The sequence below is a fragment of the Phascolarctos cinereus genome, unplaced genomic scaffold (assembly GCF_003287225.1).
Source record: "Phascolarctos cinereus isolate Bilbo 61053 unplaced genomic scaffold, phaCin_HiC Scaffold_2;HRSCAF=192, whole genome shotgun sequence".
Lineage (NCBI taxonomy): Eukaryota > Metazoa > Chordata > Mammalia > Diprotodontia > Phascolarctidae > Phascolarctos > Phascolarctos cinereus.
Genome location: NW_027555625.1, coordinates 83,975,005 through 83,990,342, shown reverse-complemented (window position 1 = coordinate 83,990,342; position 15,338 = coordinate 83,975,005). Strand labels below are relative to the sequence as shown.

The 15,338-nt window shown below is 36.5% G+C and overlaps 1 protein-coding gene across 6 annotated transcripts in view; it reads left to right on the top strand.

Annotated features, from left to right (window-relative positions):
* Positions 1 to 14,596, top strand: part of THUMPD2 (THUMP domain 2 tRNA and snRNA guanosine methyltransferase) — a 45,240-nt gene extending 30,644 nt beyond the window's left edge. For 5 of the 6 annotated variants that reach the window (XM_078149483.1, XM_020976987.2, XM_020976988.2 and 2 more), the window contains 3 exons: positions 1,909 to 2,023; positions 11,088 to 11,196; positions 12,940 to 14,596. In XM_078149483.1, the coding sequence (XP_078005609.1) occupies positions 1,909 to 2,023; positions 11,088 to 11,196; positions 12,940 to 13,276 (561 nt within the window). In that variant the 3' untranslated portion in view covers positions 13,277 to 14,596. The remainder of the gene's footprint in view (positions 1 to 1,908; positions 2,024 to 11,087; positions 11,197 to 12,939) is intronic. The other variant, XM_020976990.2, reaches the window with a different exon arrangement.
* The last annotated feature ends 742 nt before the right edge of the window (positions 14,597 to 15,338 follow it).

Below are 15,338 nucleotides of genomic sequence, written 5' to 3'. Positions count from 1 at the left end.
TGGAATTCATATTTGGTTTTAACGGTAATAGGGAGCCGCTGGAGTTTACTGAGCAGGCAAGAGTCATACCCGTGCTTTAAGACTATCACAGTTGAATGGAAGATGGATTGAGTTGTCTTTTTTAGGCTAAGCATCGGTGGCTTCAACCAATAGCATAATCTCAAAGCTTTTCACCATGCTGGTTGACCTTTTGTTGACTCTTTCCAGCTTTCCAATGTTGTTCTTAAAATATGGTGCCCAAAAACTGGACCCAGTACCCCAGCTGAGATCTGACTAGATGAGAACACAGCAAGCCTATGATCCCACCTTACCTTTGGCAGAGTAGTGCTCTTAAAGCAGAGTAACATCATATTTGCCTTTTGGCTACCACGTCACACTGCTGGCTCATACTGAGAACCATAGGATTTCAGAGTTTGAGCTGAAAAGGACATAGAGTCTATCGATCAGGGGTTCTCAACCTCTTTTATGTCATTTGGCAACAGTCTGGTGAAACCTTCTCAGACCATCCTTTCTCAGAAAGATGTTTTTAAATGTTAAATACATAGGATTACAAAGAAGACCAATTATATTGAAATAGAGATTGTTTTTTTAAACCTAGTTCACAGACCCCAGGTGAAGAATCCCTGATTTAGCCCAGCCCCTTTCCTTTCCTGATGAGAAACCTGAAGCCCAAGAGAGGGTAAGTGACTTGGCCAAAGTCACCCAGGTAGTAAGTAGCAGAGTAAAAATGGGAACCCAGGCCCTCTGACTTCAGAGCATTTTCCCCACAATATGGTATGGCCTTTCCACCAAAACCCTCCAGTCTTTTTCAGACAAACTGCTACCATTTGATTTAGCCTAACATTCTAACCTGTCATGATATTTTTAACCCTGACTCTGGCATGCAGTTTGGTATGTATTTGTCCCAGCCTTATGTCATGTGCAAATTTGATGAGCATTCTTTCTTTGTCTTTTCCCAAATAATTGATAAAAATGCCATATACCCTCCAGCCACACCCCTGTCACTAGAATAGTCCATTAAAAACCTTCTCTGTTGACAGTGAACTATTTATGACTCTTCTTTGGGTCTGGCCATTCAACCAGTTCTGAATCTACTTAATCATACCAGTCTACTGCCAAGTCTACTGTTATCTTGTCCACAAGAACAGAATGAGCAGTTTTGTCTGATAATTTGCTAGATCTAGGTAGACTATTATCTGCAGCAGTGGTATCAAATTCAGATTGAATCAGGGCCACTAAACCCTGCATAAAGATCTCTACAGTTACATATTGACTTCTAAAACCACATAATAACATTATCTATGTTTCATTGTATTATTTTTATTTTATTAAATGTTTCCTAATTATATTTTAATCTGGTTTAGGCCTCTCTCTGCTTTATATTTAACACCTCCATCTACCATTCTCATAACCCTATTAAAAAAGGAAAGGAGGTTATTGTAGTATGATCTGTTCTTAAAAGTGATGCCATGATGCTCTTTGTGACTATGGCTCTGTTTTCTAGATATCCTACTTGACCAATGAAGATTTTTATATTATATTGTTAACAGCAGCATTAACACATCAAAATGAATTTTTTTCTTTTCTTTTCTTTCTTTTTTTTTTTTTTTGGCTAGGAAGTGGGGTTAAGTGACTTGCCCAGGGTCACACAGATAGTAAGTGTTATGTGTCTGAGGCCAGATTTAAACTTCCGGAATCCAGAGCTCGTGCTCTATCCACTACACCACCTAGCTGCCCCCTGAATTTTTTTCTTTATATTAACGTCAGGGTTTTTTTTGAAACATCCTGAATTTTCCTAAACATATGTTTTCCTCTTTCATTGTTTAAGAAAATGGAAATAGACTTGCTCAGAGAAGCAAAATATTTCATAATTTTACATATTCTTCAAAAATCTGTTTTCCTTCACAGAACGCCAGTTATTTGGGTGCTGATGTAAGTGACTCACAGTTACTGGGTGCTTTTGACAATCTGAAATCTGCTGGTCTCATGGACAGAATAGAATTATTTAAGTTCTGTGTAACAGGTAAGCTATCCAAAATACAAATGTAATCAAAATTAGGATATAGCTTAGTACATGTTTAGTGTCAGAACATTGTAAAGCAAAACTGATTTTCTATGTAGTATTAGAAAAGCATATTTCTTAAGGAATCAAAAAGATTTTATCACTGGAATTTATACTTAATTCACCTCAGTATTATTGTAGTTATTAAAAGAAAAGAGATTGTAATATTCTTCAGATGATTTATTCTTGGGAAGTATGATTTGAATAATCAGCAATTTTTCCTACATGCTTATTCAGAAGAGCAATGTGAGGCCCCTTGGATATGTCCAACTCTGTATTAAAATACATTTAATGGATTTGAAAATTTTTTTATAATCACATATCACTTAGAATGGATTTTAAAAGGAAAACAAAGACCAATAATTCATTGAATGTTTTTCAGTAACTTTAGGACATTTAGTGTATTTAATCTTTTTTTCCCTCTTGCAATAGTTCTGTGATAGAAAGAAATTACTGAACCAGTTGCATATTCAGGCATATAAATGAAAAAGTATTTGACAGTAGCAGAACTAGAAATGAGGTTTCATAGAACTTTATGGTTTTAGGGCCCATAGAAGATGGGCCTCATACCCCAGGTCAGACTCTCCTCAGCAATGTCCCTGACTGATTTTTGTAAGCCTCAGCTGTAACACTTCCAATAATGGAGAATTCACTGTCTCATCCTGATCATTTTAATCAGTGACTTAGATAAAGCCTTAAATGATATGCATGCTTATTAATTTTATGGATGACACAAAGCAAAGAGGGATAACTAATACACTAGATGATGAAATTATGATGCAAGAACATCGTGAAAGACTGGAGGGTAACGATGAAATTTAACAGATATAACTGCAAAGTTCTGCGCTTGAATTTTTTTAAATCAGCTATGCAAATACAAGATGGGAAGAGGATAGTTTGGTTGGAAAATATTTTATGTGAAAAAAAATAGGGCTTTTAATGGTCTGCAAGCTCAGTCTGCAATGTGACAACCAAACAAATGTTAATTTGATAGTCCTAGAGTAATTTCTTTTTGTCAAACTACATTGCAGGTGCTGTGTCCAGTTCTGCACGCCATATTTTTAAAGGAAAAATTAATGAGCCAGATCCTATGGAGAGACAGATGCTTAGCATACTGAAGGAACTCAGAAATAAGCAATACAGAGATTTAGTTTAGGGAACTAAGGATATTAATTTGAGAGTCATTTATTAAAAGGGAAGAAAAGATTTTAAAAGGACATGATAGCTGACTTCAAATACTTGAAGTGTTCTCATGTAGAAAAGTAATTAAACTTATTCTATTAAACCCCAATAAAGTGAACTTTAGGACCAGTAAGTGGAAATTACAAGAAAGCAGATTTTGATTCAATATAAGGGAAAATGCCCTAACAATTAGAGCCAGCTATATGGTACAGTTGGTAGTATGCTGGACTTGGAATCAGGGAGAACTGATTTCAAATCCTGCCTCAGACACTTACTAGCTGTATGACTGAGGTTAAGTCACTTAAACTTAACCTCAGTTTCTTTATCTGTAAAATGAAGATAATACTAGCATCTACTCCCCATGTTTGTTGTAAGGATAAAATGAAAAAACATTAAAATGGCTTGCAAACCTCGAAGTACTACATAAATACCAATTGCTATTGCTATCATATTATTAATATTATTATTATTATTATTATTATTATTATTATTGTTATTACTATTACTTTAAGAGCTGTCAGAAATGGAATGGGATTCCTCCAGGATTAGTAAATTTTCCAGAATTGGAGGAAGCAAAGAAGCTAAACAGCCACTTTTGAGGGATCTTTTAGACAAAATTCATGCTTTGGATAAGGATCAAATGAAATGACTTGAGGAGCCTTCAGATAGTTCTGTGATCCACAAAACAATCTTTTACATTTATGAACACCTCAAACTATTGTTTTTTTGTTGTTTTTTATTGAGCTCCCATCCTCAGATGGAACTGTCCAGCACGTAGTTGTTGACATGAGACCTCTCTGTGATTTCTGTTCATTTAGTTATTTAGACTTTAGTTCTGCCTTCTCTGAATCTATAAAACAAAGAAATTCTTAGTGGTACAATATGTACAAAAATGAGAATTGCAGTGTATTGGCACAGAAATACATTCATGATTTATTGAATCACTTCCCCACTTCAGTGGATTCCTAGTCTCATCAACATAAATAGTTCTTCTGGATTCCTAGTCTCATCAATGTAAATAGTTCTTCTGTCTACTTGTACAGATTGCATCCCTACAACTTTCTCACCTGTGCGTTTTCTCTGGCTATCCCACATGCCTAGAACACTCTCCCTCATCTCTGCCTCCTGGCTTCCCTGGCTTCCTTTGAGTCTCAGCTAAAATCCCACTTTTCTGCAAGAAGCCTTTCCCTGTCCCCCTTAAGGTTGGTGCCTTCCCACTGAGATTATCTCCAGTTTATTTTCTGTAGATCTTGCTTGTACGTTGTGTCCCCCATTAGACTGTGAGTTCCTTGAGAGCAGGAAATGTCTTTTTCTTTTCTTTGTAATTCCTGTGCTTAGCACAGTGCCTGGCACATAGGAGACAATTAATGCTTGTTGGCTTGATGACCTGTCTATCTTTTCATAATCTTCCATAGAGGTTCTACCCAGTGAACTGTGAAGGCTGTCTGCTGGTTCATTTTTATATTTTCTGGATACTTATTTTTAAACATTCAGGCTGTTTCTTTTATCCACTATTCTACTTAAATCTACTCTGTGACTTTCCATTGCCATTTGAGACGAGTGATATCTGGTCTTCTCTTTCAAACCCCCACATTTTTTTTCCAGACTAATCATACATTTATACATATATTCAGGGTGTCCCAAAAGACAGTGCAATTTACTTAAAACTGCACTAAGACTTTTGGTACACATATGCATGTGCATTGTGTGCGTACATGTTTATGTATGTGTGTGTGTAAGCTTAAAACTGTACTGAAACTTTTGAGACACCCTGTATATATAAAGGTATTGTTAGCCTGAAGAAAAAAACCCCATCAATTTGAAAGAATAAACCAAATATAATCACCTTACTCAAATAGCATTGGAAAACCATAGAGTAGATTTAATTAGCATAAACAGTTCGACTGTTTCAAAATAAATGGCCAGAAAATATAAAAAAGAACCAGCAGACAGACTTCACAGTTCACCAGGCAGACTCTCTATGGAAGATTATAAAAATATAGATAAATCAAATCAACAAGGAGTAAGTGCCTACTATGGGCCAGACACTATAGCACTCCTACATATGGAAATGTGTGTATATACACACAAAGATATATATGTATGTATATGTATATATGCATATATACTCACACATATAAATATGGTATATATGTATATATGTATGTTAGACATATACACCTATAAATACAATATACCTGTATTTCCATATGTAAGAGGAACTTTGTAAGTAGTCTGTGATGTTTCTTTTTCCAAAACCTGAACCAAATTGTCCATAATCAGAAAACTCATTACAAGCTAGCGATTCAATTCAGCAAAATGTCTTTCATTGGCATTATCTATTTTTTCATGCAAAACAGTATATCCCTATCTTTATTATCTCCAAAATGTGTATTAATTGATCTTTTACTGTTCTAAATCACAAGCATTGCTGCCTAGAATAGAGAGACTTGTCTATATTTGATTACATAAAACTCTAACTTAAAATTCTGGCTAAGTCCATCCTACATCCCTAGGAAGACTGTTTAGTTTCTTGGAAAGTACCAAAAAAAAAAAACCAGTCATTTTGGCTACTCTGGGAAGCTACTAAAGATAATCTCATGAGAGCTCCTCCCATAACAAGAAATATAACACTAGTGGGGAAAAATGAAAGCTACGAAAAACAATTCTCAAATAAGTCAACTATAGCAAAAAAGGAATGTTTCACCTTTATTTTTGAATCTCTGGCACAGAGCAAGTGCTTGTCACAAGAATGTTCAGGGTGCTTGCCAGCTAATGCCCCAATAAACTGGCGTAGACTACTACAGATAGACGGATAAACTGCAGGTAATGCATTCACATGTGACACACATACATCATCAGTACATAATAGACGTTGTCTCACAGTTTTGCAGATGACATGTGTATGTATTCTCTCCTCCTGAGCTACACAACCCAGAGAGAGAGTAGCAAAGAGACATATTTCTTGCAAAGTAGTTGATAGGATCAGGTTGGACATGTAGCATGAGAAGGTACATATTAAAAAAAAGAGTAAGCTTAAAATGTTCCTGAGGGAAAAATGTGTCCTTGTTAGCACAGCCATTTATAGTAGACCAAAGAAAACCATACCTTCTTAGTCGGTCAATAAGCATTTGTTAAGGGCCTGCTACATATAGGGCCCTATTACTAGGGATTAAAAAAAAAGGACTTTCTTGGACTATTGAGGGCCTCCGAATTTTTTTTGTTGTTGTTATCTTCTTGGGAGGTGTTGAAGGAGAAGTTTGTGTTAAAGAGGCATAAGAAAGAGAAAGAAAAATAACAAGTACAGGACAAAATAAGAGTCAGTTACATTCTCCCAAAACGACACTTTCAACCTGCTTGATAAACCCTAATTGGGTGATTGAAGGAGCTAGATTTGCCTTCAAGTTTGTGTAGTATCACAGATGACTTGATGTACTACTTTTTTAAAAAAAAATGAGATGAACTGAAGAAAGTTTAAATCTACATCTAATATATGTACACAAAATTTGGCATTTGAAATTAACACCTGTATTATTAATGAATTAGTCATTGAAAGATTAGATTGGCTTTTTTTTCCCCTAGATTCAACAAGTGTTCAAAATTTACAGTGTTTTCTTGTCACTGAATTATCCTTCATCATGAAAAGGAGAGGAAGGCTTTTACTGATAGGTTTTTTTGATGTTTAACGGATTAAAGATTTAGTTGTTTATAGATTCTAAACTTTAGGTGTCGCTAAATTATAGTGATTAGGGCTACCTGTATCTTGAGTTAAATAAGTAAATAGGAAAGACAAGGGCTTTTGGTAGCTTGGAATGGCTTCAAGTGAAACCTTTTTTATTAAGGTAATGTCTTTTGGAAAGGGATAAAACCCAAAGGCCTGAGGCTTTGTGGCATGTGAAAGGAGCCATGTAAAATGACGTAGGTTTGAACCCTAGCTCTCCTCTTCAGAAAGTAGAGTAAGACTGTGTTATGGAGAGCTTTACTAAGGAATTTGTGTACTGGGGATTTTTAGAGCTAGAAGGAGCATTGGAGGTAGATTTTACAGGTAGAGGGCCCTTTGGTCCGGACACCTGAAACTACTTGTTCAGATCTATCCCTAATGTCCCTCTTCCAGCTCTAAAAATCCTAAGTATGCAAATTCCTTAGTAAAAATTTCTCCAAATTTCTCTTAGACTGCCTTTCCAGCCTTATCTCATAGTACTTCCCCTCACATAATCTGTGTTGCAACCAACCTGAGTATACTCAGCTTACTCATTAACTAGTGATACAGGTAACACTAATCTAATTTTATTGGGGATACCTCAGGTTTAGGATCTATAAACTATTAAATTTATTTTAAAAAATCAAATGATTCCTCTTGCTTCCACAACTGTAGGATGCTTCAGTGATACGAAAAAATATTCATTTTGCAGACATTGCATATTGGGAGAAAATGCAAGTGTCATCTTTTAAAAATTGACTCTATATTCTTGGTGTCAGTTTCAGATATCAAATGGCTGTTGTCTCACAGCCACATTCCAGAAAAGCAGCGAGGTGGCACAGTGGATATAGCACTGGACTTGGAGTTAGGCAGAGCTGAGTTCCAGTCTTGCCTCAAAAACTAACAGCAAGACCCTGGATAGATCACTTAAGCTTCTGTAGCTTCAATTTTCTTATCTCTAAAATAAGGATAATAATAACATCTACCTTATAGTATTGTTGTGAAAATCAAATGAGCTAATCTATGTAGAGATTTGTAAACCTTAAAGTGCTATCTATGTAAATGCTATTATTAATTCCAAATATCAGACCTTCATTTTTTCTGTTCCTTCCATCTTAACTGCTTTGTCCTACTCTCTCCTTCTTCCCTTCCCCCAATCCCATCTTTGCCTTTTGAAATTTTGCCTGTCATATTTTATGGCCCAGCTCAGTTGTTACTGACAACTTCTTTCTCTTTTTTCTTTACCAGCTCATGGAGCTGGGTTAATTAATGGGTTTGTTCCCCGAGGGTCTGTCCTTGGCTGTCTTATCTCTTCTCTCATTATACTTTCTAATTTGCCAGTTTATTCCCACCACATAAATTACTGAGTCTAGGCAGATGGCTTCCAAAACTCAGTCCTTAACCCTGACCTCTTAGATGGTCCAGACCTGCATCTCTGGCAGTTCACTTCACTCATGTGGGCATTCCTCTGGCACATCAAAATCAAGGAATCTCAGATGAGACTTATTATCTTTCCTGCTAAACCTGCTCTTCCTACAGGTTGCACCACCATTCACTCAGTCTCCTATGTTATAAACCTTAGTTTATCTTTGTTCCATTTTTCATACTTCTGCTTTGGCACCAGAAGGCAAACTAGGAATAATCAATGATTCAGTCAACAAACAAACATCTGTTAAGGGCCTAATATGTGCCTAGCAATGTGTTAGGTGCTGGTGATATAGAGAGTGAAGCAGTCGTTACTCTGAAGGAGCTTACATTCTAATGGGGAAGATAATAAGCACATAAATAAATATATACAACATATAGGGGGTTTTTTGTTTTTTGGATTTTTTTTTTTTGCTGTAACTAAGAATTAGAAATCAAAGAGGTTAGCTATCAAATGGGAAATAGCTAAACAAGTTATGGTATATGAAAGTAATGGCATGCTATTTGTACTACAAGAAATGATGAAGGGGTAGTTTTAGAGAAACCTTTGAAGAGTTGTGTCAGCTGAGGCAGAGTAAACAGCACCAGGAGAAGTTTGTACAACAAAAATAATATTATCAAGACAATCAACTTTGAAAGACTTGAGCACTGAGCAGCCCAAAGACCAAGCACTGTTCCAGAGGATTTATAATAAAACATGCTAACCCCCCACTTTTTCATTTGCCAGTTGGCCAGGATAGACTGGATTGGTGAGAGACTTGAGACAGAGAAACCAATTAGAAAGTCATTGCAATGGCAGTGAGTGGGAGCTGCAGCAAGACAAAACTCAACCTCATTATAAGGGATAAAAAATTTCCCAACACTTATGTCTAAGGAAAAGGCTTGGGAGGTAATTAGCGCCCCCCTTAGTAGAAATCTCCCAGAGATGACCTCTACCGTCCTTTCAGCTCTGAGATTCTGTCAATTCTGTTACTGCTGTGAAACCTCCCCTGATCTCCTTCCCCCATCCAGTTCTTTTTTTCTTCATCTGAACTCTAGGCGCACATCCCACCTCTCCTTGGCCCGTAGGTTCTGTTTGTGTTAAAATACTTGTTTATACGTGTCTAATTTTCCCAATTAGATAGTAAGCTTTTGAAGACTTATAAGCCCTTTCTCTCTGTTCTTTATCATGTGCTGCACATGATGATGCTTTATATATGTTTGTTGAATTTTGAATATTGAATGTATAAAGGTCGATCTAGGCAGTCATCAGAAGCCTTAATCTGAAGGTTCTAGAAGTTAGTCTCCTCATTTTTCCTTTGAGAGAGGGAAAAGAATGAAACACCTCCCCCCACATCCCCTGTATCATGGTTCTGAAATGTAAATGTTTTTCCTATCTCTGAATCATCCTGCAGTCATGGAAAGGAGAGGACATTTTTTACTTATTTGTTTGACATTTCACGGTTTATAGATCCTGTTGTCCCAGCAGTTTAATGCACTCAGCTTATGCTTCTTACTTATCTACTAGTTTCTATATTGGGCTCTGTGTTTCTGTTTAAAGATTGTATTACCTTAGTTACAAGGAAGCTTTGTGTTATCCAGCACAGGCGATTTATGACCTTACAGTCAAAGCACTTTATATTTTGAGAATTTCTTTATGTTCTGCGTTTTATGGGTTCAGGTGCTCAGAGACTTAAGCAGTTGTTGAATAAAGTAATAACCTTATTCAGTTCTACTAAGATAAACATTGATGGACTTACCTGAGTACCAATCACTAAATCCATTATTTTTCCTTTTACTCCAATTTCTGACTTGGCCATCTAGAATTTTAAGTAGGCATAAAAACAGGTTTAAATTCTCCTTTCTTACTCAGTTTTGTTGAGTTGAAGAGAATGCAATCAAAGAATCATCAAGATTCTGTTTAGAGACAGGTTAACTCATCTGGGAAAGTGATCTCAAAATTGGACCCTTATAATTATGGGAAAGAATAATGCAATAGAAATCTGGTGTTCATGCTTTAGAAGCTAATGTGGCGTATCTTAGTTTTTTTTTCTCTGTGGAACCTTTTACCTTGCTGAACCAAAATAACAAAATCTGAGTTGGAAAGAATTTCAGAGGCCATCTAGTTCAACTTGAATCTGGCCAAGAATCCCCAGTGTAGCACCCACAAAAATGACCATCCAGCCTTCCTTTGAAGGGCATAAGTGAGGAGGAACTCAATATCTCCCAAGACATTTCATCCGTTTTTAAAGTGTTCTGTTAGAAAGTTTTTTTTTCCCATATATCAAGCTCAGATCTGCCCTCTGAAACTTCTACCCATTGACTCTTAGATCTGCCCTGTAGAACAGAACCAATGCAATCCCTCCTCCATCTGAAAACCCTTCAAATATTTTGCTGATCAATCAGTCAGAAAGAGATTATTAAATGCTAGAATATGTCAAGTACTGTGCTAAACTTTGGGGTTAAGAAGGCAAACACTAATCACTCTTTTAGTGATATGCTATAGAATTTTGCCAATAATCAAAATCAGACTTATTGGCCCATATTTTGAATACATGCTTTCTCAGAAAATTGAAATATTTGCTTTTTTCCAGAATCTTCCCCAACAAAGTCATGAACACCAATTTTCATTGTATAGGGTTCAGGAGAAAAAAAAAAGTCCCTTCTTTGAATTTTATTTTTGTTTGGATTATAAACAGTAGTGTCTTATAATTTAATTCTTTTGATTCTATTTTACAGAATTGCCATTACTTTCCCAAAGTGTTGATGTTATTATTTCTGATGTTCCATTTGGAAAAAAATTTAAATTAGGAAAAGACATAAAAAGCGTTCTTCATGAAATGGAAAGGCAAGTATAATGTATTTTCACTATTGTGTTATGTTTGGATACACTGTTTAAACTTTATGGTCATTTTAATATGTATCATTTAACAAGGTTTAGCAAAATGATCCTCATTCTATAGTCTCCTTATTTGTTATGGGTTGAATCTGAGTCTGCCATAGCCATTTTCTAGAATTTCAAAGTTAAATACGACCTACCTAAAGCTAGATGGCTCAGTGAATAGAGGGCTGAGCCTGGAGTCAAGAAGATCTGAGTTCAAATCCAGCTTCAAATACTTAGTAGCTGTGTATGACCTAAGCAAGTCACTTAACTTCTGTGTGCCTTCATCCACTGGAGAAGGAAATGGCAAACCACTGCAGTATCTTTGCCAAGAAAACCTCATGGATAGTAATGTCTGTGGGTTCATGTAGAGTCAGACATGACTGAACAACTGAACAACAAATGTGCCGGGCACTCTGCTAGAATATAAATACAATGAATGAAACAATTCCTGCCGACAAGGAGCTTACCTTCTAATGGGGAAGGTAACAAGTTGTGTGTATACTGAATAAATATGAAGAAATAAATACAAAATAGTTAGATATAAGGTAGATTGGAGGGTACACCAGCAGCCTGGTTTCATGTAGAAGAGTGTTCTTGAGAGATATCTTTGAAAGAATTCTCTGAAGTGTGGTTGAAGAGGAGCACATTCCAGGCATGGGGGGCAGCCAGCACAAAGACCCAGAGACAGGAGCCAGAGGGTTACCTGGGAGAATTAGAGAGAAGGCCAGCGTCATGTCTGGTGAGGCTAAGATCTTCAGGGCCAACTTGTGGAGGGCTACACAGTGAAAGAGCTAAAGGCTAACCAGCATAGCTTATACTTGATGCTTCAGGGAATGGGGAGCCTCCGGAGGCACAGGGTAAGCTCTGCTCTGAAAGAAAATAGCTTTAGCCACATTGTGGAGGTTGGACTAGAGTGGTGAGAAAATTGAGTCAGGAAAAACAATTGGGAAGCTACTGCAGTAGTCTAGGCGAATTGAAAAGGGCTTGAACCAGCTTTCTCTGTGTGAGCAGAGAAAAGGGGTCAGAAACAAAAAGATATTTGAGATAGAAACACAAAGATTTGCCAACTGATTAGATATATAGGGTGAGGGAGAGTGAGGAGGATATCACCAACATAAATAGAGCACCAGGACAGAGCAGTGTCACAGAAACCTAAAGAGGAGAGGGTATTAATAGGAGAGGGTGGCCACCAACAGTGTCTGAGGCTGTAGAGAGGTCAGTGAGCATGAAAACTTGAGACATGACCATTAGATTTCACAATTAAGAGATCATTGGTAACTTTGGACAGAGCAATTTCAGTTGAGTGATTTGGTTGGAAGCCAGACTGTAGAGAATTGAGTTAAGTTAATGGTACCATCCTATCCCCTTCATAATCTTTCCATTTCATTCCTGCATAACATTTTAGAATGATGTGACTTGCCTTGTACTTTGCACATGCATTTATTGGGATGTAAGTTAATTTGGTTTGCCTTTTCTATAGAATGGAAATAGATAATTAAAGTGAATTTCATGCTGGTGAATTTGGTTACTTTTTTAATGGCTCTGCATTATAGAACATCTTAGCTAATTAGCTACATCCTAGGATTTGAGTTGATAAAATTAAATTTTAACTTGAAAGTACATATAATCCTTTAAATATAGTTATCTAGGTTTTATGTACCAAAATAAAAATTAACTGTTCATGCCAATTATATCTTCTTGTTACAGAGTACTTTGTGTTGGAGGAACTATTGTATTATTGCTTAGTGAAGATCTCCACAAGTACCTACAAGATTATAAGGAAAGTAACATCACATGGAATTCCAGTAAGGACAGTACAGATGAATTCAAAATTGTAAAATATGTGAATGCTGAAGAAAAAAACAGAATTCAAGAGAATGTTTCATCTTCATTTCAGGATGTTAGACAAGAATGTTTGGACAAAAGGCCACTTTTTGGCACCCTGGTGCAGATGGAATGCCACAAAGTGAGCCTTGGAAGAACCGAGGCATTCATATCAAAATATAAGAAAATTCATGCTTCTGAACTACAACAGCCTTCTTAATTTGTTTCAGGTTATAAATTTAGCAGTTTTATTTTAGATGTACATTGGTAGAAGACCAATGATCTTCATACCAAAGTCCACAGTAAATTTTACCACAGTAAATTCCATTAAAATTATCACACAGACGTGAGCAGTGGGAAGTCCTGCCACCACTGAAGCTAATCTTCTCCTCTTCTCTTCCCTCCTTGCCTCCTCCACAGTTTTCTTGAACTTACCCAAATGGCCAGTCAGCAAGGAAAAGAGAACCGCCAGGGCATCTTTACCCTCTGCTTTTCCTGAGCTCCTCTCCCCGTTAGAGTCAGCCAGAATCCATTGAGAGTACTCTAACGTTCAGATGACTTCATTGAGATGGGTGTCACAATGCTATTCTTTCTGATGAATTAGAGGACTACTAACCAGGCCTTACAGTCTGCCCTACCAGTACCTCCTAAGGTCGTATTTGTAAAGCGCTTACCATGGAGTACCTGGCACATAGTAGGTGCTTAATAATACTTGTTCTCTCCCCTCCCTTTCCTCTTCCCTCTTCTTTTTCTTCTAACCCTCCTGACACCTTCCCTACTGTATCTGACCTGTCGATGTAATGTAAGGATCAACTGGCCCTTGCCATGTGCCGTCTCTTAGGATTTCCATCCCACTGCAGCTTCTTTTATGTGTTGTCTCCTCCCCAATTAGAGTATGAGCTCTTTGAAAGCAAGGACAATCTCACTTTTGTATGAGTCACCCATGATTAACACACTGAGTGTCACATAGTAAATGTTTAATAAATGCTTTTTCATTCATTTCATTCATTCGTAGATCCTCACTTAAAAATGTCTACTTTCATAGTGTTTTGCTTATTAGAGATTTAGTGTTTTTATTAACTAAAACATCTTTAAAAATGATATTATAAATGATAGAATTTAAATAACTGGCGCTGAGGCTTTCTCAAAATAAGAGGTGCAACTACCCTAGGCACTGTTTATTAGGCAGGCATTTCATCAAAAAAAAAAAAAGATTTTTAATATTTTTAGTAGTTCAAATTAAGTATATTGCAAGCAAGTATGATATAGCACAGAATGGATATTTTGTATTATAGTTCATTTTATAAATATAGAAATTCTTATTTTATTAAATGGAAAAATATTCTGTGAAGCTGATTTGATATGAATCTAGACGTTTATATAATCCTATGTTTTCCTTCTTTGTAAGAATGAGAATTATTTTCATTTTCAGTATATTGTGTCACCCATATTAAGGATAACGTCACTGAATTGATCATGCAGATGTCAGTAGTGCCAATATATTTAGGATAATGAAAAATAAACTTACTTTTAAAGTGTTGTGCAATTGTCACCTTTTTTACATAAGGACCTCCATTTCCTCACTTTCCCAGCATTTCAGAGGAGACCTAGAGTTCTGAGAAATGGGGACATTTTGCTTTTAGTGATAATAATCTTCCCTAATTCATGAGCGTATTCGATAGTCTAATTACTAAAACACATGCAGAATGACAAAATCTTCCTTCGCTGTTGTGGTGCAAGTAACAACAGTGATAGCATTTTAAGGTTTGGCACAAGTAATCATAATTGCTTACCTGTATGTAGCATTTTAAGCCTGAAGAACAACAGTTCACGTTTGCACGTGGGTAAGTAAATGTTTGGTCATTTTCAGTCATGTCTAAAATGCTGTGACCCCATTTGAGGTTTTCTTGGCAGAGGTGATTTACCATTTTCTTCTCCAGCTCATTTTACAGATGAGGAAACTGAGACAAACAGGGTTAAGTGGCTTGCCCAGGTCACAGAGCTTGTAAGTATCTGAGGCCAGATTTGAACTCTGGAAGATGAGTCTTCCTGACTTCAGGCCTGACTTTCTATCTACTGTGCCACCTAGCTGCCAGAAGTAAATACATATATGTATCTCTGTGCATATGTAGATATATGTATGCATATATACGATAGATTACTTTTTATATAACACCTCTTATGTGCTAGGTACTATTCTGAGTGCTTTACAATTATCTCATTTGATCCTTAACCAACTCTGCAAGGTAGATGCTATTATTACAGATGAGGAAACTGAGGCA